The sequence below is a fragment of the Baudoinia panamericana genome (genome assembly GCF_000338955.1).
Source record: "Baudoinia panamericana UAMH 10762 unplaced genomic scaffold BAUCOscaffold_9, whole genome shotgun sequence".
In the NCBI taxonomy this organism is placed as follows: domain Eukaryota; kingdom Fungi; phylum Ascomycota; class Dothideomycetes; order Mycosphaerellales; family Teratosphaeriaceae; genus Baudoinia; species Baudoinia panamericana.
The window spans coordinates 588322-611917 of record NW_006911265.1 but is presented as its reverse complement, the minus strand read 5'-3'; the positions used below and the strand labels follow the sequence as shown (position 1 = coordinate 611917).

General features: G+C 55.6%; 12 protein-coding genes across 12 annotated transcripts; 8 read left to right on the top strand and 4 right to left on the bottom strand.

The window, feature by feature from the left end:
* Positions 1–21: 21 nt before the first annotated feature.
* BAUCODRAFT_92977 (uncharacterized protein) lies at positions 22–1236 on the top strand (the record flags this gene model as incomplete). Its single annotated transcript, XM_007680051.1, has 8 exons — positions 22–50; positions 124–169; positions 233–268; positions 321–353; positions 408–432; positions 497–675; positions 742–953; positions 1020–1236. Coding segments are annotated over 8 exons (691 nt in total), but the record flags the coding sequence as incomplete, so codon positions are not given.
* A 1768-nt stretch (positions 1237–3004) lies between these two features.
* BAUCODRAFT_58562 (uncharacterized protein) lies at positions 3005–5353 on the top strand (the record flags this gene model as incomplete). The annotated part of the gene is made up of 1 exon (XM_007679957.1): positions 3005–5353. A coding segment is annotated over one exon (2349 nt), but the record flags the coding sequence as incomplete, so codon positions are not given.
* Positions 5354–5411: 58 nt separating this feature from the next.
* On the bottom strand, positions 5412–6475 carry BAUCODRAFT_35833 (uncharacterized protein). Its single transcript, XM_007679864.1, has 4 exons — positions 6367–6475; positions 5951–6242; positions 5722–5878; positions 5412–5668 (listed from the first exon to the last, which is right to left on the bottom strand). Exons 1-4 carry the CDS (start codon positions 6440–6442, stop codon positions 5468–5470), a joined length of 726 nt encoding a protein of 241 aa, XP_007678054.1. The 5' UTR covers positions 6443–6475; the 3' UTR covers positions 5412–5467.
* A 993-nt stretch (positions 6476–7468) lies between these two features.
* BAUCODRAFT_553788 (uncharacterized protein) lies at positions 7469–7954 on the top strand. Its single transcript, XM_007680204.1, has one exon. It carries the CDS (start codon positions 7655–7657, stop codon positions 7940–7942), a length of 288 nt encoding a protein of 95 aa, XP_007678394.1. The 5' UTR covers positions 7469–7654; the 3' UTR covers positions 7943–7954.
* A 454-nt stretch (positions 7955–8408) lies between these two features.
* Positions 8409–9903, top strand: BAUCODRAFT_553628 (uncharacterized protein). The gene has a single exon (XM_007680203.1). The coding sequence runs from the start codon at positions 8670–8672 to the stop codon at positions 9846–9848; it is 1179 nt and encodes a 392-aa protein (XP_007678393.1). The 5' UTR covers positions 8409–8669; the 3' UTR covers positions 9849–9903.
* Positions 9904–10776: 873 nt separating this feature from the next.
* BAUCODRAFT_25760 (uncharacterized protein) lies at positions 10777–11754 on the bottom strand (the record flags this gene model as incomplete). The annotated part of the gene is made up of 1 exon (XM_007679771.1): positions 10777–11754. The coding sequence occupies one exon, from the start codon at positions 11752–11754 to the stop codon at positions 10777–10779; it is 978 nt and encodes a 325-aa protein (XP_007677961.1).
* Positions 11755–12607: 853 nt separating this feature from the next.
* Positions 12608–13835, top strand: BAUCODRAFT_149732 (uncharacterized protein; the record flags this gene model as incomplete). Its single annotated transcript, XM_007680202.1, has 3 exons — positions 12608–13528; positions 13581–13627; positions 13679–13835. The coding sequence occupies 3 exons, from the start codon at positions 12608–12610 to the stop codon at positions 13833–13835; spliced, it is 1125 nt and encodes a 374-aa protein (XP_007678392.1).
* A 1424-nt stretch (positions 13836–15259) lies between these two features.
* On the top strand, positions 15260–16051 carry BAUCODRAFT_35827 (uncharacterized protein). The gene is made up of 2 exons (XM_007679863.1): positions 15260–15321; positions 15393–16051. Exons 1-2 carry the CDS (start codon positions 15319–15321, stop codon positions 15834–15836), a joined length of 447 nt encoding a protein of 148 aa, XP_007678053.1. The 5' UTR covers positions 15260–15318; the 3' UTR covers positions 15837–16051.
* Positions 16052–16182: 131 nt separating this feature from the next.
* BAUCODRAFT_132464 (uncharacterized protein) lies at positions 16183–16997 on the top strand. Its single transcript, XM_007680201.1, has one exon. The coding sequence runs from the start codon at positions 16497–16499 to the stop codon at positions 16941–16943; it is 447 nt and encodes a 148-aa protein (XP_007678391.1). The 5' UTR covers positions 16183–16496; the 3' UTR covers positions 16944–16997.
* Positions 16998–17089: 92 nt separating this feature from the next.
* Positions 17090–18939, bottom strand: BAUCODRAFT_35825 (uncharacterized protein). Its single transcript, XM_007679862.1, has 2 exons — positions 17830–18939; positions 17090–17766 (listed from the first exon to the last, which is right to left on the bottom strand). Exons 1-2 carry the CDS (start codon positions 18881–18883, stop codon positions 17309–17311), a joined length of 1512 nt encoding a protein of 503 aa, XP_007678052.1. The 5' UTR covers positions 18884–18939; the 3' UTR covers positions 17090–17308.
* A 170-nt stretch (positions 18940–19109) lies between these two features.
* Positions 19110–21902, top strand: BAUCODRAFT_35824 (uncharacterized protein). The gene is made up of 2 exons (XM_007679861.1): positions 19110–19184; positions 19238–21902. Exon 2 carries the CDS (start codon positions 19325–19327, stop codon positions 21776–21778), a length of 2454 nt encoding a protein of 817 aa, XP_007678051.1. The 5' UTR covers positions 19110–19184; positions 19238–19324; the 3' UTR covers positions 21779–21902.
* Positions 21903–21992: 90 nt separating this feature from the next.
* On the bottom strand, positions 21993–23582 carry BAUCODRAFT_35823 (uncharacterized protein). The gene has a single exon (XM_007679860.1). The coding sequence runs from the start codon at positions 23285–23287 to the stop codon at positions 22409–22411; it is 879 nt and encodes a 292-aa protein (XP_007678050.1). The 5' UTR covers positions 23288–23582; the 3' UTR covers positions 21993–22408.
* Between the last annotated feature and the right edge of the window lie 14 nt (positions 23583–23596).

Below are 23596 nucleotides of genomic sequence, written 5' to 3'. Positions count from 1 at the left end.
AAACGAACAGCATCCGCACACCATGTCTGAAGGCCGCCCAGAACCCCTCCGTACGTTAAGACCCCGAACAACGATCCCGGCCGTGCACCCAAGCAGTTCACTGACGAAGGCGTCCACACACAGGCCTCGGGACAGTTGCTCCCAACTTCAAGGCAGATACCACCGCAGGGTACGCATGTCGTTGGAGTCGACCGCTAGCCTACGATCGTTCGTAGACTAACACCGCTGCCAGACCCATCGACTTCCACGAGTTCATTGGTGACAAATGGTACGGTATCGCATAGATCTGGTCACCGTGGTGCAGTGCTAATAGCGTGAAGGGTTGTCTTGTTCTCACACCCGGAAGACTACACGTACGAAGTCCCTAATCCTAGCCATTTGCGCGTTGGCGACTGATAGGCAGATAGTCCCGTTTGCACAACCGAGCTTGGCGTGAGTGCTACTGATCTTGATCTACTGCGTCGGCAGCCTGCTAACACACGCGGCTCCCATTCAGGCCTTCGCGAAGCTTGAGCCAGAGTTCACGAAGCGCGGTGTCAAGCTCATCGGCCTAAGCGCAAACACAATCGAGAGCCATGGCGGGTGGATCAAGGATATTAATGAGATCTCGGGGAGCAATCTTCGCTTTCCCATCATTGGCGACAAGGAGAGGAAGGTCGCGTTGATGTACGACATGTATGTGGCCGCAACAGAAAGAGTCAAGAGTTGGATGGCGAGCCAGCACTGACACTAGTGGCACAGGATCGATCACCAAGATGCTACCAACGTAGACCAGAAGGGCATCGCTTTCACCATCCGCTCCGTCTTCGTCATTGACCCGAAGAAGACCATCCGCACGATTCTGTCCTATCCCGCTTCCACCGGCCGCAACACCGCAGAGGTTCTACGTATCGTTGACAGCCTACAGACTGGGGACAAGCACAAGGTCACTACGCCAATCAACTGGGTCCCGGGTGCGTACATACCATGAGTGGAGCTGAATCGGAGGTAGTGTCACTTTGGCTGACCATGCATAACAGGCGACGATGTCATTGTGCACCCTAGCATCAAGGGTGCCGAGGCGGAGAAGATGTTCCCGAAGATGCAGGTCGTCAAGCCATACTTGCGCTTCACGCCGCTGCCGAAGGAGGAGACGAGCGCGGCAGTCTGACTGAGAGGCCAGTGGTGGCAGGAAATGTTGTTTAGAGAGACATGGCAGAGCGAATGGGGTAGGCCAGTCACTGGTTACTAAATGACCTGAGGACTGTTGTTGTTGCTCTGAGCACGCGCACGGGATGACGCTCGCAAGAGACCCCATAGCCGCAGCAGTGTAGCGACTTCCAACCACGGAATCAATCTTGTTTACTTCACATTCGCGGAGCGCGCATACCTTAAGATTTGGTGCGCAGAATATGTTGCACCAGTAGACCTGCGATCCGCTACAAAGATCCGCAGACAACCACGAACACAACCACCGAACACGTCCACTGGTAACGCTCCTCAAATGCATGCCGTTTGTGCAGCAGCGTAGCGTATCAACAGCCTGACCTGCATTTCTTTGTTGATCGGGCTGCCATGGATGTGATTGGCTGGCGGACGGAATGTGGAGCTTCGCAAAAACACCGCCTTCTGTGCCAACGGCAAACGTTACACGGTGTTTTACGTGAGGTGATCGATTGTCGTAGGCTCAGAGGCTCGAACACAACCTAGACCGACTACTGGACGATCGTTCGGAGGTGAGTCATGTCCTGCAAATAGCCATGTGCATTCAGGTGATCAGAATGCACTTTCCAGTCCAATATGACAAGCCCAGTGTGGCAAGCACAAACCGCTGAGAAACGGCCAATGTTCTCTCGTGATCTCCGGCGGGCGACCGCATGCAGCACATGGCGTGGTCGGTGGACGTGCGTTTCTGCTGCCGAGACGTTTCTTCCTTTGCTGTCGTGGGAAGAGAACGCCCACTGTTGCTAGCCACAAGCGTTCCAGAACGATGGGTAGCATGCGAGAGCAGGAGCGAAGGAGTTCCTTCCTTGACGGAGTCTCGATCCGGGCGTTCTCGACATCGTTTCATGATTTCCAGCGCCTTTTACTAGCAAATCCTCGACCTCGCCTCGGAAGGATCGTTACTGACACCATGTCCTTTCCAGTAGGCACCGGAGGGTTCGTTTTCCGGGCAGAAGGCTCAGACAAAGCAGACACAAGCTTCAAGAGCGCCTCGTCAAGCAAGACTATCTCGACAGGAGCCGAACCATCACCGAAGAAGTGGAAACGTCTTAAAAAGCACTCGAAGTCACTATCCGACAGAGCTACAGCACCAAACAAGCGTCCTCGAGCAGAGCCCACGTCAAAGGCCGCGCCCAAGGCTGAGGAAGCAGCCTCTAAGCATACCCACCCAGAGTTGCAGCCCTCGAGTCAAGCTGAGCCTCTTGCCGGTGAGGTTTTCGAGCTTCCAGAGACTTCGCCGAGGGGCCAGAGCTCTACCAGACCGAAGCATATCCCAATAGTGATTCCGGAGTATGCATCTTTAGCCAGCAAGCGTACCGCCGAACGCCACGAGTCTTGCTCAACTTGGCTGTCAAGTGATAGTGACTCACCTACAGTTTCCGCTCCAGATTCACAACAAGATACTACAGCAGTTGTTGAACGGCCGAAACCAAGGCATGTGGAGATACAGATCCCAGCCTGGGCACTACCCGTGCTGAAGCAGCCATTGAGACTCACACCGTCGACGTTTATTGATCCGTTTGCAGACATCTGCGCTCTGTCGCCACCGGATATGTCTCGACCAACCCCAGACTCAAACCGAGCCAGTACCCTCGATTCGAATGGCTCAACACCTTCGCCCAGTCGACTCTATGCCAACCACTCCAACAGCGGATCTCAAGCACGACTGGCAAGTGCTAACAGTAGCCATCTGAACCTTGTTGGCTTGCGTGCAGAGTACGAGTCAGCTTCTGAAGCAGAATCAGCCTACGAGGAGCAAGACGGTGGCACTCACACTCCATCGCAGTCGGCAGATCCTTCGTCGGCCAATGGAGCGCTCCCTGCGCAAACGCCTAGCGGCACAAACACCATCAATTTATCAGGCTTGGTCTGTAACGTACACAGGACGACCGGCAAGGAACCGCATCCACTCGTTGGCGCTACAACCACGATTCTGGGTGACAAGCTCTACGTTTTCGGAGGGCGTCGTCTTTCCCGGACGAAACCGCAGCTTACTTCAAGCATCTATGAACTGGACCTTGTGCACCGTCACTGGGAGAAACTGGACGTGAAGGGCGAGATACCGGCAGCCAGGTATTTCCACAGCGTATGTGCGCTTGGCGATACGAAGCTGGTCTGCTACGGCGGAATGTCGCCTGCACCGGTGTCGGACGATGCTCCTGAGGGTCAGGGTGAAGTCATTGTCATGTCTGATATCCATATATTCGACGTACCCTCACGTACTTGGACGAAGCTTAACACGGCAGAATCACCCCAAGGACGGTACGCCCATTGCGCCTCTATATTGCCTTCATCGGCGGTTTTTGCATCCGGTAACGCGACAATGTCTGCAGTGCAGCATAATCCATCCGGGCTTAACCCAAACCAGGGGACATTGGGCGTCGCACTGAATGGCGCAGGGGGAGCGGAGATGGTTGTTGTTGGCGGGCAAGACAGTGCCAATCATTACATTGAGCAAGTCAGCGTCTTCAACCTGCGTAGCCTGAAATGGACTGGCACAACTGGCATGGGCCGCAGCTGCGGCGCGTATCGGAGCGTTGTAACACCACTGACTACCATGAGTGCGTCACAAGTCGGCGCAGGACCGCATGCGCCTGCAGATGACGAGGAAGAAGATGAGCCGGCCGAGATTGGCTCTGGGGCACCGCTGCTCATCTACTCAAACTACAACTTCCTGGATGTCAAGTTGGAGCTACAGCTGCGATTGACAGACGGTACACTTACGGAGAAGCCTATGCAGACCGGAGTCTCGCCACCTGGGTTACGCTTCCCTAATGGAGGAGTCATTGACAACCACTTCGTCGTCTCCGGTACCTTTCTGACCTCTTCGAAGCAGGAGTACGCACTGTGGGCTTTGGACCTACGCACACTGATATGGAGTCGAATTGACGCGGGAGGTAGTATATTCAGCCAAGGCAGCTGGAACCGCGGCGTGCTGTGGAGCCGGCAGAGTGTCTTCGTTATTCTGGGTAACAGGAAGCGGAATCTGGTCGATGACTACAACAACCGCCGTATCAACTTTACCAATATCTGTCTCGTGGAGCTAGAACCGTGCTCTTTGTACGAAAACCCACGCAGAGCAGAACCCACTTCGAACTTCATCTCAGCAAGTGCCAGTCCACTTTCTCGAGGCCAGGCCGACTTCTCAGCGTCGGGTAGAGCACTGTTTTACGCCGCGGAGGAGCTTGGTGCCTTGTCGCTGGGTGTCCGAGAATTGACTGACATGGACTTTCTGGCAATCGACGGCACACGGATACCAGTCAACTCGAGGCTATTGGCCCGTCGGTGGGGCCCTCATTTCGCGACGCTTCTCAAAGAGTCGCTTGTTTTAGCCCCCGAAACCGACACTGCCACGCTACGGCCGAGCATCGCGAGCGTGCCGTCACGGAACTCGAGTATAACCATAACCGCGTCTGTGACCTCGGGGGCGACGACATTGACCAACAACACGGCCGTAAAAGTGCCTGACACTCGCTCTGTCCCACCAACGTTGAGACCGCGGCTACTCTATCTTCCACATACTGCGCCAACGTTGCAAGCACTGTTGCACTATCTTTACACATCCACGCTACCGTCCCCACCATCCGCATTAGCGACTCCGCAGATTTTCTGCTCTCTCCTGCAGCTTGCGCGACCGTACAGAATCGACGGTTTGCTCGAGGCTACAGTTCAGCGTCTGCATGAGTCGCTCGACGGCAGGAATGCTGCGGCCATCTTTAATGCCGCCGCCATGGCTGCGGGTGGCGGTGAAAGCGTGCACTTCGCTTCAAGTACCAACAACGTGCGTGAGAGTGGCGTACCCTTACGCGGGACCAGTCTTTCGACTCTCGATGATGTCACCAGAAACGGCGCAGCGCGTGGCCCTGCAGGATTGCGTATAGACACAGATATGGCGAACGGCAGAACGACTCGTGCAACTTTACGCCCGGGTGAAGATGGCTTTGCCGACAGAATAGATGAGGGAGAGGTGCCTATGAGCGCGGCGACCGACGCTAGTATGAGTGAAAGCGAGGCGAGCCTTAGCAGTCGAGCCTTGAATGGCCGGACAGACCGTGACCAGGAGATCTGGAATGGCGCCCTAAGCTCGGTTGTCGGCCTGCAAAAACGAGGGCTAAGAGGGCTTATGGAGGGAAGAAAAATGCGAGTACGTGGCAGGAGCGAAGGCGTGGAAGGCGCCAGGGTGGGCTTAGGCATTGTATGAGAGTGTCTATACAAGCTACGCTTAAGCTCCGATTCATAGGCTGCCGTCCTCTTCGCAACGTGCCTAGAAGATGGCTATGGCATTGGGGGGCGATGCCACTCCTCCGACCACGTTGAGTGGTGCCGATGTGAAGAAGAAGCTCCAGCGCTTTAACTCCTCACATGTCTTGGCCAGTTTCTCCAGATCCCATATTTCGCCAATTGGGGAGCCCCAAAAAGCTAGTTGATACTTGTGTAGGATGCACTCTGGATTGAATGGCCATTGCTAAGGCTCACGTCAGCCTTTCGTATGAAGTTAGCTTTGCTCGAGCTACCTGCCTCGAAAGAAATGCAATCACCAGCCACTGCCGCAAAATGATGGTTCCACAGCCACTCGACTGTCCGCATGCTGCCTTCGACACCGGTCCAGGCTAACTTCGAGCCATCTGCGTTTTGAATCTTCGCCACCCGGTCCTCTTGCGAAGCGCTCTCGTACCTGATCAGATGGGCGGAAGAGTCAGCTATGCCTGGGACCTGTCGGAGGGGACGAAACATCGCTCAGCTTTACCATTTTGTGAATCCGCTACGAACTATGAATATGTCTCCTGGCTTCAGCTCGACGTTCTGCTCCCGAGCCATGTCTTCCAGAGCGTCCACAGAGATCTGATGTCTGGTCATGACGTCGTATTTGATGCCTTTCATGTCCGCGTACCGCACATAATCGAGCAGAACACCACGACCGACGATGCCGCCACGATCGTTCCAGTGATGGATTCCGTTGTCCAGAGACTCTGGTGCCTCCCGGTGCTTCTGGCCATTGTAGAAACATCCACTCTCGGGATCACCAAAGTGTTTGAAGCCTGAGCATGCCGTTAGCGACAGTCCTCCACCATTCACAGCAACCTTCCCTCCGCGTGGCATTGCACAGCCTGGTCTGCGTCCACGCCGGATGCTCTTATAGACATTTCGTGTGAAGCTACCTACAAATCTTCACGAGCCTGCCAAAGCAGTGCTTGTGGATTGGAGTATTGAAGGAGAAGGGTGTAACATGCCATCCCATTGACTTCCGCTCTGCGTGTTGATATGGATCTCGTCGTCGTACACAGGCCGACCATGTCCAATATCCACGAAACGATGATCAAGGGCTTTGCGGCCAAAACCGGGGCTATGCACTTTGTGCAACGGCCAGTTAACAGACACACTGCGGCCGGTCTGGATCTCGTCTTTCGCTGCTTTCACGACGTCCGGAGTCAGTAGATTGAGGGTACCTAAATTGTCCCGTTCACCGTCCTTGTCGAACAATCCCCATGCACAACCATGCGGCATCCCCTTAACAGTCGGTAAGGACTTGAAGTCCGGAAGCTCGCTCGCCATCATCGTAAACACTACTCTTTTCGCTACGATGGCGATATGCCGGCAAGTAGCAACACGAGAGACTTGCTATAGGAGACGCGACTTGCAGAAGCGGGGCATTGCCACTTACCGCGGTTCATTGAAATTTCCCGAAACGAGTACGGTGTATGCGGTTGATGTCGGCTCATCAACCCCAATGTGAAGTGAAAGCTCCGTTGAGAAGGCTAACCCTTCGTCATGCCTAGGATAGGCGGTCTTTCATGATTCCCGTGGCATGCGGGCCTGCGTAGATTCTCCGCCGCAACACGTGGGCTTTGCAGCCCGGCAGATACCACCACAAGGTGACGTGAAGATCCCGTTGTTTAACTCTGCTATCATCATAGCTTGTCATCGCCGTCGTTGTGGGCTTTTGGAGTCAGCCAAAACCGGGAAAAGTCGCTATCTCGGTATTCGGCGGCTTCATTGCGGTCAACACAAAGATGGTGGCGAATCCCACGCGAAGGTCGCTTGTAGCTCACTGCCGGTAGCTGCTCGGGTGCTTGGGTGAGTAATTAAAGACCATTCAGAGATGCCTGTCACCTCACAACGCACTTATTGTCTCCTAGACAAGCTGTCAATGATTATGGACCGCATCATCACTCCCCGCCGGTCTTAGCTCCGAAGCCAATCAGAAAGCAATGGCCTAGATGGGCCTACGCCACAGCTTGTTACACGTACATGCAATCCTCAAGTACGATCCCCCACGTAGCAGTTCCGTAATACAGTTCATTGGAGGGCGATGTATGTAGCGACCTAGGAGAGGAAGGGCACATATAGACCCCCCCAGATCGCAGAAGCCAAAATCTGCCCAGCGTCTCCGAAAAGCTCAGAATCATGTTCCCTCCACGGAGCAAGATCTGCCCCACAACTTTAAACCGCGATGTATGCGATAAAAAGGCCATCGTCCGATTGGCGAGCGACCTGCCGATTCGACGTTTCTTCTGGAGATGGTGGCGGTACCTGTCGATGGCTGGGTCCGCAGGTTGAAATTAGAAATTGCGTACACGTACATAGGCTCAGTCTAGACAACTTGATCGTTTGTACCTGGCCAAATCCACGTGGTTCAAGTGATCGGGTAATGCGGATATCGCGACATCTACTCCCGGCAAGCTTCTCAGGGATCACGGCAGGTCGTCAGCCCGAAGACTCCCGAACGCTCCCTCAATAACGTAAGTGGACTTCAAGGTGTGATGTCCGGGCTTAGCTCCGCTGCCTGCGCATGAGTAATGCCCTACAACTCCTCGACTGTGTCGATCACCGGAGGCGGGATGGGCTCCGACAAGCGCGTAGAAGGTGCATTGGCCACCTGGAACGAGGGTTGCTCGCTCCGCTTGCTGGGTTTGAACCACTCATCCGCTGCATGTACGAATTAAGACAACAGACAGTGGCATACAGGACATGCTTGGTGACAAACCTTCAGGGTCCCTTTCCAGAACCACGGTTTTCTAGATTCCAGTGGGACCAGCCATGCCCGGCATCGAGTGCCGAGCTTCCAGTGGCGAGAAGGGTACGGTATCCATAAACGGTCATGGTGGTTGTTGACTACGCAGTAATATCGTGCCTTCCTCGCTAATCCCCACGTACGATATGACCTTTTCGCGTGGCTGTGCGACTAATGGTGAGCGGTAATGCGACCGTCGCCGGAGTCTATCCTAGTGACATTTCGGATATGCCTGCCGCTAAGGAAAATGAGGTCGCGGTTTGCCACCCTGCCCTCGATATCTCGGCCACCTGTGGTAGATGCTCCTATATGCTGTTGATTCAATTTCTCTCCCGCGCCTCATACACGAACGCACACGATCGCGTGGAGGTCATCCCATCTGTGCGCTTTTTCTTGGGGAAGCCTTACTGGTTTTGGACTTTCCCGAACGATCTTGAGTTTCTGACAGATTCCGATGGAGCAGAATGAGCACGAGCGGACGTATCAATTTATCTCGGATCCCTCACACAAGGAAAACGTCTCTGGCCGAGTTACCGCTGCCTGCCTGAACTGTCGCAAGAAGAAGATCAAGTGCAGTGGGCTGGTCAACTGTGTTCAGTGTCAGGAGAAAGGACTCGTGTGCGAAGGCCCGCCGTCACGCAAGCGTCCAAAACGCGAACACCACGGCTCTTCGAGCAGCCATGACCTGACACAAGAGGGCAACCCGACATCCAGTCGGCCTCGGGAACTGCCTGCGTTGGTCGAGCATGACTCCGGCTACTCAACGATACAACCAGATGGGCAGAGTTCCACCCCGGGAGCCAGCCCCTCCACGACAGGCAACCCCGGGCCTCTGCCAACGACAATCGAGACCAGCGGCTCGATGACTGTCCCATCCGCATATGTATCGCAATTCTTACACTCGAGCTCCCTGCAGTCGCCATCTTCGTACAATGAGCAGCCTTCCACCTTAACAGGACAGTGGGATTCGTCTACGACCTATACACCCGGCGCGTCAAGCTTCGGAACAGCTTCCATCGCCTCCGGCTTGTCCGAGCTGCCTGACTATACGACATTGGAAGCGGGCCGAATACCATTACAAAACTATGATACGTCAACCTACGGCTTCTGGCCATCGAATGATGACCTGAACAGAAGACCTTCGAGCTTCCTGGTCCAGACTGCCGAAGCGCTGGAAAGTCAGGCCCAGCGGCTTCGCGGGATAGTGCAGGACAGGCAAAACGAGGAATTGGACACAACACTGTCGCACTTTCCGCTTCGGGATCTGCCATTGCACGACGCTTCTTACCCCCAAGGCTTTGAGCAACCCTTCCGCGACGATGGCTCGCTTCGAAGTGACCAGACGCCAGACATCAGGATTTATGGCGTATGGCCGGGCCAGCGGATACAGGCACAGCTGAACCATCCCATGATGCAGAATCAGTCCCGCACATCACAGTCTGCCGGTCACAGTGCTGCATCTTCTTGGCCACCGCAACCGTCGTTAAGCACGAATCAAGATGTAAAACCTGGTGATCTCAATATACCAAACCCTGCCCTCAGATATAACGCCGCAAACGAGCAGTCACGAGGACCGCACGCCGGAAGCAGTGCAGCGAGTCGACACCGGAGACCTTCCGGCTCTCAACAGTAAAGTTCTGATTGCGATCAATGAGCCCGCGAAGTCTCGTGTTAGCCGCACATAGACCCGACATGCTCCCGGAAGCTCTTCGCGTTTGCGTGCGTGGCTGCTCTTGCAGCCTCTTACTGGACAGCAGAGGTCATGCGTGACAATGGTACTGCCGCACTCTCATTGCAAGCTGTCCAGAAGACGAACGGGACAACGAGCGCCTGCATGGACTGGAAGAGCGTGTGCGTATTGTTAAGTTTATGGCGGTAAGATGTTCGCCTGTGAGGCAGACGCAGGCCAGAACGCAGTGCTGAGCATTGTGCTGTCTGCACGTTCAACGAACGGTCGAGCGCATGAGTACACATGAATAATGCATGGGGATGTTGCGGCAATGAAACATGGCGCGCGTGTGCGAGGGTGAAATTGCCATTTATTAACACATGACAAGTCTGTGTCCGAGCATGATTGAGTCGAAGGCGGCAGGCTCTAAGATACACATTTACAATGCTTTTCAAGCCGACAAGCTGCTCATGAAACCGTGGAACTTTCCTTATATATGTGTAAACGAGTGAAACCGTGTTGGGGTCGCCGTAGGCTTTGACATGCCATCTCCGACCCTTTGCCAAGCCGCAAGCTGCTCGAGACCATATAGGGCCCTAAGAGGCGCAGAAATGCGTGAGATGTTTTCGAGCTCCTGCAGGGATTGATGTACAATCCCAAGACAATTTTCCGTCGACAAGCTACTCAGCAAGTCACCAAAACGTGTGAGCGTACGATTGCCCTGCAACAACAGCAAGCCCGTATTTACAAGAAGGTGATGGGCTCACTTGTGCGCACGCCTTCCAGAAATGAATGACGAAACACGAGGCAGCTTTGATGTAATTGCACTGCACTGATGGCTTGCTTGTTCTCCGTATAGCAGCTTCGCCTTTACCACGATCGACCACGCCTCCTACTCTGCAGTTACATCGAAGATGGCATGCACCCCAAGGTGATCCGTAATCCATGGCTTGTCGAACCCCAGGCTCACAACGTGCTCCCTCTCACTCGCATCTTCAAGCTCAACGCCCATGCCAAAGCGTTCGAAAGATCGAATACGGATCCCACCACAGAAGAGGATCTTATCCATACGACTGCCGCCAAAGCGCTCACGTTGCGATGTGGCGGCCTGCTGCCCCCAGGTGTGCCCTTCGACGTCGTCTTCCCTGCCGCCCATCTCTAGGTAAGCATCACGCAGCTCATTGTCGGTATGTAGATGCCTGTCAAAGTCCTGAATAGCGTTCAAATCCCCCGCAAGGACGGCTCCACTTATTTTCTCATCTTGCATGTACTGGCTACAGAGCTTGAGTTGGGCCGGTCTGAAGGGCGGATCCAGTGCCAGTGACTCTGCGTGGGTGTTGCAAAGCCGTACAGTTTTGCCGGGTCCGAGAGCGACATCGAGAAAGAGACCATCACGCTCCATACGCGTCTGCTTGTAATGCACCCGAAAGCATGCACGTACTGGAAGGCGTTGATCCACAAGAATAGTAGTTCCATAATGGCCAGACTGCCAGTAGCTACCATCGACATCCGTAATATTGAACCGCTTCCTCACCCACGAATCGCCCGCTATGAGCTTCAGATCTGACTCCAGGCACTCGGCGAAGAAAATGACAGTAGGTATCTCCTGTTCAACGAGCGTCTCCAGGTGACGAATGGCCAGGCGCATACGCGAGTCTGGAAAGGGTAGCATAAAGTCGATGTTCCAGCTATACAGCGCTATGGATGGGATCCTTGTTTCTCCATAGGTACGACTAGGTTGAGTTGACTGCCATCCGTTTAAGCGCCATACGTGGTACGGTTGATCGTAGGGAACATCCAAGTCCCAAGGAACCTGGCCTTTCTTCTTCGCTTCAACGGTCGCAATCGAAGCCTTCACGAGCTCATCCATTTTCCAGCGCGGTCTCCAGCGAGGCGCCTGTCGCAATACGTGAGCCAGCTTTGACAGCATCAGCGACTTTTTGCGGGCGGATTCGGACGTGTCTTATGAGGCATTTCTACGGATGAAAGAATGTTTGCTCCGCAACTTTGCTCCTCTTACCTCTGGGCAGGTGTTGTTACACGGCGCACCAAGCTGTGCCGCCCAAGCTGCATTCACAACGCTACCATCACAGTGCGTACTCGCAGTCTTTTTTTCCCGAGAAAATGTTCCCGTGAAGTGATGTTCGTCGGAGGTGAAGCTCCACACCAGGCACGCCTGCTGTGACGCTTCCCCACGGGAACGAGCCCGCAGAAAGTCCGGTGGCTGGTTGGACGGTATAAGAACATGTAATGGACGCGAAGAGTATCGAGGTTTTCTCTGATCTTCAGATCGTCGAACCGCTCCCGTCTCAGTTCGCTTCAGTGTGAAAATGCTGGTTGGCAACACCCAGGACGCTATTGAGCCTTTACGGCAGAGGGATGGGCAGCAACCATCTTGAAGTATCGCAACGTTCATTTGCTCCTCTCCGAGACTCATTGCTTGTACAGAGGCTGGTTCGCACCGGTAACCAGCTCTTCACAGCCGGTCTGCTAGCGATCAGGATCTGCGCAGCAATCACTGGCGGGTAAGTCTCTGAGCCCGCCGACATTGCCAGCTGCTTTCGCAAGCCGTCGGCACCCTCTTGTCAAACCCTGGAACCATCGAGCTCTTCTACGTTGTACGTCACGCCAGGTTTAGTGGCCGTTGCGCTCTCGGGCTGCCATCTGATCACACCTCTTCACCGCCAGTAGCGCAGATAGCCAAGCACACTCATGCTGTGCTCATGCTGGTTGACATCCAGTTCGTGACAGCCTTGCCCAAGGCCGAGCTACACGCTCACCTCTCTGGAAGCATTAGCAGAGATACCCTACATGACATATGGGTGCAGAAGAGACAGCGAGGCCAATTTTGCCATCTCGACGACCCGCTGGACGTTATACAACCAGGCCATGGCCTAGTGGATGTAGTCTCCTTCTTCCCTCTGTTTGACCGGTATATTTATGAGCTGGTGAATGATGTCGAGACGGTGCAGCGCGTCACAAAACGGGTCATCGAAGACTTCGCCTTAGATGGCGTGAGATACCTCGAACTTCGAACAACGCCGCGCGAAGCTCCCGGTTTCACCAAAGCAGAATACGTCGCTGCTGTGCACGATGCCATCGTGCAACACGCTGTCGCTCAGAGACGGCGTAGTGACAGTGATGAGAGTGCTATTGATGTTCGACTTATCCTCTGCATCGACCGGAGAATGTCACTCTCTCAGGCGCATGAAGTGGTTGATCTAGCACTCCATTACCAACACCACGAGCAAGGGAACTCATCCGGTGCCGGGAAGGTAGCGCAAGCCCAAGACGGACTTGTTGTGGCAGTCGATCTGTGCGGCAACCCAGCCAAAGGCGACGTCTTTACATTTTCTGAAGCATTTGCACGAGTAAAGGTTGTTGGCTTGGGCGTCACTGTCCACTTCGCCGAGATACCTCAGTCGGGAGCCGAAACGGAGCTCGAAACGCTACTGTCGTGGAAGCCGGACAGATTAGGCCATGTCATACACGTTCCCGAGAAGTTCAAGTACATCATTGAGGAGCGCAAGCTGGGTCTGGAGCTTTGTCTATCTTGCAATGTGCTCGCCAAGCTTACCATGGGATCGTATGCCGACCATCATCTTGCCAAATGGAGGAAGACCCAATGCTCGATAGCGCTATGTGTCCGTTGACTGGCAGAAGTTCTTTGTTGAACAGTGACTGACAGAGCATCAGACCGACGACGTCGCAATCTTCGGCAGTCCATTGTCAAATGAGTATCTGTCAGTTTCCGGCACCGCGATATGTGAGCTGCAGCTGACTGGCTTATACAGACTTGCCGCAGAGCACCACGGACTAGATCACCACGACCTGATAGCACTGAGCAGAAGCGCCGCAAGCATTGCTTTCAGCGGCCGGGAGCGGATGAGGCGACTTATTGACAGCTTCGAGCAGACTTGCGACAGTGTTGCGGCTGTGCTCGAAGCATGACTGATTATTGCTCAAGTAGCTCTCTTAGTCTACGGCTCAGGAAATACCAGTGACTGTAAGCCGCAGACGGGTATGCTGGTCTTCACTCTCGTCACTGACACCAGCCTGTCAACGTTCAAATACTTCGGCTTGATGGAACAACCTGCAGCTAACAACCTAAGCGAGCCTCCATCACCCGCATCCGTCGATGTTGGACCTCAGCACTGCACGCGATCATTCTCTGCGGTTAAAGGATACCGTGCTTGCCTCGAACAATAGGCGACTCCCAAACCTTCTGTTCCTTTGATGAGCTGTGGTGCCCCCGTACGGCGAACCCTCAGCATCCGCAACGACCCGGGAGCAACATCAGCCTCCGCATAGGGCTGTCAACGGAAATGGATGACCCGGAACGATTGCGTTCGACAATGCACAAGTCACAAGTCTGGGGATGCTCGGGATGGGACGGTAGTCATTCGCGGGCATGCGCAGCGTAATCCTCTTACCAGTGGCTTCTTCGATTTCTCCCTGTCCGAGGCACCGCCGACATTGGTACAGGCACTCAAAGTTCGGTGTTCAGATGTTATAGATGAGGAGTAATATATTGTATCACTGTATCGGCCGCTTGTCGATCCCTTCATGCGCTTTCGCCACTCCGATTAAGATACCAACGGGATGGCGGTGCTGATGGTAGCTCAGCTCGCCAAGATTCACCGCACATGGAGTTTGCATGGCCTCAGTGGAGCCGAAAGGATTCTAGCGGGGGCTCCTTGGCCACGTGTCGAACAAGGATACTGTGTTTCATGGTGCCCCGTAACAGCTGGGTGCAGATGCAGCACCGGCAGTAGTCTACCAGAGAAGCGAGACGATCAACATCCATTCTCTACCGTCCGATCTGTTTACCACCGTGAAGCGTGCACGGGAAGTTGCGTTGTAGCGATCTTCATCTGCGCATCATTGAAGCCATACGAAACTTGCCGGTTTCATTTCTACGAAGGGCAGATCGTCGAGCGATCATTCCGAGGCGCCTTGGCAGGTTCCTGCCTGCTGTGAAACGTTGGACCAGGGCCAGGGCCGGGGCCGAGCCTGCAACACCCTCCACTTCCGACCTCCTACATAGATTACCTGTCACCCATTGCTTATATCGAAGCGCCCTTTGCCACCGACTTCTACTCATCTTATTCTGCACTGTACCTCGTTCCTCAAGGTTTCTCCTGGTCACGACAGAACCAAGACGCTGCTACCCGCGACCCGCTGCTGTGTTATTAGAAGGGTGTGCACAGTGAGAGAGTTAGTGAGACCTAGATCACATTCCATCGGTAAACAACAAGCGCACGTTCCCCGGGCGAACGCTGCGACTTTATAAAAAGGGTGTCCACAGCGCCGGAGGTGCGAAAACAACAACCATACCTGCCACGTGCCGCGGGAACTAACACGCCTTGACCTAGACGAACAAAGGAAACCTCAGTCACGAGTGGCTGGCACGAGGCCCTACGTTTCGCCAAAAATGGTACGCCGTGCATACCTCCACTACCTCAATCATGTTTCACTTGGAATATCTACTTACACCACACCATGCAGGCCTCGCGCACCGAAGCACGCTTCAGCACCTACTCCGGCGCCCCTTCCCTCCAACCCTCTCTCGCGCCCACCTTCGAGACACAAAACACCTCCGCCCGCTCTCGCTCCCGCATGAGCCAACGGACCTCCACCATCAACGAAAGGATGCCATATCGCAACACGGACCCATCGGTCAATGCCAGCAGCTCTACGCTCTCCACAACCGATCCCCGATCGCAAGACCTCAAAGCATTCGCCGGCTTCTTGGACCGAATGCAAGACGGTCGACTCGATAAGCAACGGTACGAGATGACCAGCAATAAGAGCGAGGAGGTCAGTAAGCTCGCGCTGGGCGCCAAGGTGGAAAGGGCGCTCGCGAGACGGATGACGGCGCAAGATGCGCAGTTCACGAACAAGAAAGCATTGGATATTGAGAAGAGGAGTCTAGAGGTCGAGGCGAACTAGCAGTCCGTGTGCCGTGTGCGGGCGGACGGGTGTTTGATGGACATGCTTGATATACTGAGGGAGGGACCGGCGGCGTCTGCTTGAGAAGGATAATTGTGGGCTCTTGGCGAGGCGGACAGCATAACTGCAGTCATGGCGTTCGGTGGGAGTTTCACGAATACGCGAGTCACTTATTATGCGATATGGCTGCTCCTGAGCGTACAAGACTCAATCTCCAGATTCTGCGGGATTTTGCACCCGTACCTTGCATTCTATATCTGATGAGCCAATTCTAACACGCGATTGTGCCATGATGGCCGTGATAACCGTGTCGTGGTGACTCCGTCGCATACCGGTGAGTCCTCTGATTTCACACTGCTGACCATCCGGGTGTGTAGGAAGCCCATTACAAAACCTGCAATGAACGAGACCTGCTCCATGCATACATCAGGTCATCACATGTGGCCACTAGCACGCAATCTTCGCTTAGCCTCTGGCTTCCTGATGCTCCAGTATTAATGGTCACTGGTTCTCAACAGCATGCATGAGCACCTGCTCGCCATACTCATGCCTGCTCGACATCCTCGTGAAGTACGGTGACGTGCGGGAGAATCAAGATCATGACCGTACCATTCGCGAATCACTACGCGACCCTAGGCATGCCAGTATGGGCGAGGCGTCATGAGACCCTTGAAGCGTATCTTGGGCGGCTTGAACGCACTGGAGGACGTGGCGAGCGCCCCGAAATCTGGTCTCGACCACACCTCGATCCTTCCGAAAGGCGGATGGCGACGCATTAGCCTGGTCGAAATCACAGCCTGCGCCACTCTTCTCCAAGACGACCTGATCTGGCGCCCATTGAGCTCTGCAGTCGTTGTCGAACGCAACAAACCTAGCAATGCCTACCAAATTCTCAGCCATCCGGTAATGAAGACCGTCTACGAGAATACATTCTTCACACGCCTTCCGAAGCTACGAAAAGCTGCGTATAAGTACAACGATTATGCATGGGACGCGCCAGGAAGCGGCAGCACATCGAAGCACGTCTGTGGAGCGCGTGTGTCTGGGGCGGCAAGGCCGATGGCAAGGTGCCTGAAGTGGAAGCGTACAATCGCGTCGACTGCTTGACATGGTATTCGGAGACGGAGAAGTGCATCATCGCTCCTTCAACGATGTGTGGGGAGACAGTGGCTGGGTTTGTCGAAGCGATGCAGCTGTGAGGAGGAGGAGGAGGAGGAGGAGGAGAGGTGAGGTGAGGTGTGAGGGAAGGTGGTAGCATCCGTCGCCACCCCAAAGCAACAATCATAACTGCCGACACACAGTAGCTCAATGTTGTATGAGGTCGAGTACACGCGTTTCAAGATATTTCGTCGAAGCCTACGAGCACGGGCTTGTCAGACGGCCATCCATTTCCCTCCATACCTGCAATAAACGCCGCACGCCTCGCTCCGCACGACATCGAATACATTACACAGTAACAAGCACCCCATCACTCACTCCCCCGACCCCTCCATCTTCACCTCCCCACCCCCCTCCCTCCCCAGATTCTTCAACATAAAACTCCGCTTGAAATACCCATTCGGATGCAAGATCGTGTCCAGCTCACTCGCCGGCCACAACGCCTCATCCTTGACCTTCTTAATCGGCCCCTTATGCGCATGCTCAAACACACGGTTACACGCGATATGATACCTCTGCTTCCCCACGTCCTCTCGCACCCCTTGCAGCAATGCCCGGTCCGTCACGCCGAAGGACTGGAGGAGGGTGATGAGGTTGTCGGGCGCGTAGGTGCGGTAGGGGCAGCCGTGGGTTTGGCCCGCGGCGGGGGCGGGCTCGGTGAGCAGTTTTTGGCAGGAGTACGGGGTGTAGCCGCGGCCGCGCCGGTTGGCGTCGCCGCCTACTTCGCCGTAGGCGTGGCGGATGTTGTAGAGGTATTCGGCTTTGAATTTGTCTGTGTGTTGCGATGCTGTCAGCTAGAGATTTCGGGGTGTTGGGGAGTAGAACTATTTCGTACCGTCTGCGATCAGCTTGAAGCTTTTGCGCCAGAAGATGATGCATTCTTGTAAGCTCAATCCGATGCCTTTCAAGAATAAAGTGTACTGTAAGCGGCCGAAATGCTTGAGATGGTTGTTCTTGCGTAGCTCGCGGTGCAGGTTCTGCATGCACAGGGGAAAGTGCTGACTTAGGCCGTCGATGCTTGCTGCTGTGGGTGTGGTGATGTCGCCGATACTGCTGGCTTCGGTGTAGCCTGCGTCGGGGGCGACGAAAGACTGGCTGAGGTGATGCAATATGGGCGAGAGACGGTTGTCCTCATCCATACGTGGCAGGAAGCGGGCTGCTTGTTCCAGGCCGAGTTCTAGCTGCCGCGCGAACTCGTTAACGACCATGGTTTGTTGCTCGCGGACATGGACATATGCCTTGCCCTTCTTGAGCAAACATTGTCGTCGCTCAACCAGGTCTGGCACGTGCTCCCACTCTGTCTTGAACCAGCTCTCTTCCTCGTCTCTTCTCAACCCCGTGGCAGCAACCAGCTCACTGTGCCACGTCTTCTTCTCTTCTTCCGTCACCACCTCCCACGACATGGGCAAGCTTTCGATGAACGCCTTCCGCTCATCTGCGCGGTCCAGCCGCAGCCGTAGCTTGAACAGTTGTGCCTCCAGTCGCGAAAAACGTTGCCTCAGGTCTGCAGTCGCGCTGAATGCAAGCCTGAGCGTCCAGTGGCTGTAGTGGTCCCTCTTCCTCTCCACCTCCACCTCGCTGCTCTGACTGGAATTCGGACTCAAGCGCAGGTGCTTGTCCAAGACGGGCTTCATGTACTCGGCCGTCTCGTCCGCGGTGCGATTGCGGAACTGACATGCTTCCAGCTCCGCCAGCACCTTCAGCCGCGCGATCGCCCACTCTTCGAACTGCTCGAGGGTGATGTCGTCGAGGGGCGGGATGGGGTACATGTTCATGCGGTGAGGGTACGCTTCCGCCTGCCATTTCGTCGTCACGAACTCTTGCCGGCGGCGATCAAGCACCGCGCGCTTCTTGGCGTCTATACGCGGGGCGGAGGTGACGGCGAGCATCTTGGCTTTACTGTCTCTCACACAGCGTGCAACCTCTCTACAGTTGTTCGTTGACGTGTATGTCAAATCCAAGTTACGCGCCGGAAGACGCGTTCGCGATGTGGGGAAAGGATCAGAGCTCCATGCCGGAGTCGGAGGCAACGCTTGGCCGATCAGGGCGGGCTGGTCACGATACCTACCCGAGTAACCCGACCGAGCGCTCCAGCGTGGGGTCCCAGTCCGTTGTCGTCAACACATCCAGTCCATACATTCCAGGCTGCATTCAATCTGCTGACTTCACCATGCACCGAAGCAGCAGCATGCCCGTCACTTGACACGTGTGTTGGCCAATATCACCCGCCCACACTCCTCCACGCCTGACATTTAACAGCTTCGCCAATTGTTGGATAACGATTGAAGCTTGCCCTCCATCAAGCAAGGCGGTCACAAGAGCACAACGCGATGAGTGCAAGTCAGCCATACGATACACGCACCGTCAAGGGCAACAAATCCGCTGCCAAACCTCCTCCGCTCATCAATCCAGGCCACTCCGGCCCCACCACCTTCTTCCTCCGCAGCGAGAAGGAGCTCGAACAGAGTGCGCCGCGAGGGCGGACGATGTCAAGCAATGCACCATCGACCGACGAGCAGCCTCAGCAGGCGCCGACGATAGGGATGATGGGAGAGAGTAGCTTTGGCGTGGAGAGCCTGGCAGACACCATCAGCTCGGCATTCTCCACGAAGAGTCGCTTGTCCCGAGCAAACAGCAACAGCAACAGCAACAGCACCGAGTCTGCCACCGAAGCCGGTGCAGAAGGCAACACCGGCAACCGCCCTGGCCGCAAGCGCAAGGTGAACCCGGTGCATCCTCGCATAGCCGCCACCGGTCAGCGCATCATCTCCGCCGAGCATCCATCCACCCACGCTTCCTCGTCCGCATCCCCAGTCTCCTTTCGCTCATCGGAGTCGCCCTTCAGATCACACCTCCGACGCGCATCCACGTCATCGTCCATTAACCTTGCCAGCCAGCCACTGACGCCGCTGAAGATGAGCCCTCAGCCTGCTTCGGCTATGCCGAGTACACCACGCTCAGGCTCGCCCAAGTCTTTCCGACTGAGCGATGAGGAAGGCAGCGTGATCGATGACACTGGTAGCCAAGTGATACAGTCATCAAATGGCGATGACGAGGAAGATGCTACCGCCGAAGACAGCAGGGACAGCTCGATGCCGCAGCTCGTGATGCCAAGCATCGCGATTCCATCGCGTCGACCATTCACCGAGCAAGGCAAGCGCATCGGCAGACTGAAGGTCATGGTGGTTGGCCGTGACGGTGTTGGGAAGACCAGCCTCATCCACAGCATCTGCCGCATCTGCGAGCATATCGTGCATGTCGATCAGCCAACCATCACCCCTAGCGTGGATCAAGCCGACGTACCAAGACGCGGCGTTGACTACGAAATCACTCAAGACATCACAGAGACGTACGCCTCGACTCGGCCTTACCCGGCTTGGTGGACGGACTTTGATGGCCGCCGGATGCTGCACCGGCGCAGAAGTATCGGTGACGGCGTGCTTGAGCGGAATGTGTGCTTCACAGATACTGTTGGCATCAGTAAAGACTCTGGCGCTCGTACAGTCCTGGAATACTTCAACAACACACTTCGGAGAACGCTAAACATGCAGAAGATGAGTGACAGCGAAGTCATTGGTATGCTAAGCGGAGAAGGCGGCGTCCACGTGGACGCGGTACTATGGCTGTTCGACACTACTGGCCCTACTGATGCTGTTCCGGAGCTCGAAGGGCCGCAAAGGGACCTCTTCGAAACGCTGTGCAACGCCACGAACGTAATTCCGCTTCTTGCGCGTGGCGACAAACTCGACGCTGAAAAGGCATCGGCTCGCAAGGATCAGATTGTGGACTTGATCCAAGACTGCGGGCTGGAGACATACTCGCTTGCGGATGGCGAGCAGGATGTGCTTCCCGAGCATGCAGACCCACTACTCATCTCGTCCGCACTCAGCGACGATGCAGAGACAATCGACGCAAGCGTGCTGATGTCCTCGCAGTACGTGCAACCACTCATCCCCAGCGAGCTGGCATACCTCGTCGAGCGACTTTTCCATCCAGAGAACGTCGCCCGTATGCGCCATCTCTCCGCCGTCAAGTTCCTGCTCTGGCGTCAGAACAACCTCGGTCAAGCGCTCAACCTGCACCAGCAAACACTGCTCCTATCACCGCAATTCGACGCGACCCTACCATCAGTGACAAGCACCGGCAGCCTGCTCGACGAGCCCAGCAAAGTGCTCGTTCCCTACGGCACATCAAGCTATTACCGCTCCGCATCGCCTTCCGCATCCGAGCTGTCAAACGATGGAGCGGCGGTGAATACCTCGCAATACGCCCTCGCAAAGCACAACGAGCAGACGCAAGGAGCGCTACCCTACCGTCAAGTCCGCCTCGCCAAATGGGCGCAGGATCTCCAGCGCAGTCTCAACAACGAGCGCAAGCGGTACCAGCAGATCTACCTCAACCCGCTGACCGACACGACGTACCCCTCTTCCTCCACGGACGCTGACGAGAAGGCACTCGTCACCACCCTCTCTGCTCCCAACCAGCGGCAGCGTCCCGCCCGCGGCCGCCTGGGCGGCGACATCGCCATCATTGACCCGCGCGACCCTCTTGGCGTGTTGGCGTTCAGCCAAGCACTTGGACGCCGAGGCTGGCTCGCTTTAAGGGTCGCGGGTGGTTGTGGCTTGATTGGGGCCGTGGCGTGGTGGGTCACGAGGAACTGGGTCGAGGTGCAGGAATGGTTTGGGGTGGGGCCTGTGGTGCCTACGCCTGCGGTGCCGGCGCCGACGAAGGGGGCGTTTGAGTCGTTGGTGGATTTGGGGTGGAGGGTTATGGGTGGTTGGTGAGCGGAGTGGTAGGGTGGTATACGCGTGAGGTTTTGATGTGTGGATGTGATGTGATGTGATGTTTACCATCCTTAGGGCTCCTCTTAGGCATCATGAAATAGAATGATTTAAAGTTTCAACGGCTTTTTGACATTTCAATGTATGTGACATTTCGTGCTGGAGACAGCCTTCAGGAGCACAAGCGCGCCGCTGATCGTTATGCTTGGCTATAGCCAAACAGGAAGTAGGCTAACGTCCGGTCAGAACGCGGTCGTGTGGTACAAGGCGCGGACTCGCCGACCGATGTCATATAAGCTGCCGTGAGGTGTTGTTCATTGCATCAAGCGGGCGTCTAACGACCACAACCCGCTGTTGATTCATTCTGATTCTTCGTTTTTGCCTCGGTTGAGTACCGTATGAGACGAGCACACGCCAGCTGTTGGAAATGGATGGAGTGCAACGCCGTGAAATGGGGTTTCAGCTATTGGCATTCTGTGGTCGGGTAAGGAGGACAACTTCGACGACGACGTTAGGAACGGGAAAGCTGCTGCTCAATGTTGTCTCCGTGACCGCTGGGCGCAATTACAGCACCGGCAGCAGTCTTCATACCAGCGATTGATACCTTTTTGTGCACGTCAACCGCTGCACAGGTCACTCGTCACCCCTCAGTCCGCAAAAGTCTGTCCCCACGAGCTTATCAATCCAGTAGAACAATCGCCAGTAAAGACTGGCCTTCTCGAGGTCGAACGTGCCGTCATCCTTGCGCGGCACTGTCGTACCAATCAGCTCGCTCGCTCCCACCCATGTCGCCCACGACTGCCTCGGTTGCTTAGGCATCAAGGCTTGCTCGGCTGGTAGTAGCATGGCCACCTGTGCGCCAGGAATGCGCAACGTGCCGGTGCCTGCTCCTCTTCGCTGTAATTGCTGAGATGGAACTGTGAGCTGCGCGCCGGTGCTGCCAGATGACGATGTTGACGATGACGGATGAAGTCGTGGTGGATCTCGTGACTCTCCATCTCCGCCATCCTGCGCGGTCATGGTAGCCGATGTTGCGGTTTGGCTGCTGTTCGGGCTCGCACCGTTAGTAGAGAAGGTCTGCGGCAGCGCTCCGCTCACAATCTGCGCTCCTGCTTGTGTCGCTGGAATAGCCTCGTCTCTAGCCGGTCCTCTGCCCTGGTAAGCTTCTGCGTAGATCAGATGGCCTTTAATGATATGCGGGCTTCTCGCGCATGCCAGCTCAGCAGCCTCGCGCGAGGAGAAAGTGACCTTGATCCAGTGCTCTCCACCAGCGTACCTGTTCTTCTTCCTCAATGCTGCCTTGCTGAGACTGCGCTGCAGCGTCGCACGACCGTATGCGTGCGTAGGATCATACGATCGTAGCTGCCCCGGCGCCGTGCGGTCGTAGTCTTCCAGCACCACCCCACCACTCACTCGCTCGAAGAAGTCGATAGCAGCCCACTGCAGGTCGGTACCGAACCCGTAAAGTAGCACCTCCGTTGCCTCCTGCTCACCACTCATGCCAGCGGTCATGGCGGCTGGAGCCTGCGCGACCGTGTTTGCTTCCACCTCACCCAATGCTTGTCTACCCTCGTCCCTCGTTCGCCTCATACTCCCGAAAACAGCATCCTCGGCAGCGACCTGCTCTCTGCGTACCCTATCTTCTTCCTTCTGGGGTTCGGCTGTCTTGCTACGACTCCTGCTGCTGCCCCTTCTGTTCCCTCTATTGCGGCCGAACGGGCCCTTCTCAGCCGGCTCGCGACTTGTACGGTCAGGGTCGCCATCCCGGTACGTTGTTGAGACTGCATCATACGCCCACGGTAGCTTCTTGCCTGACGAGTC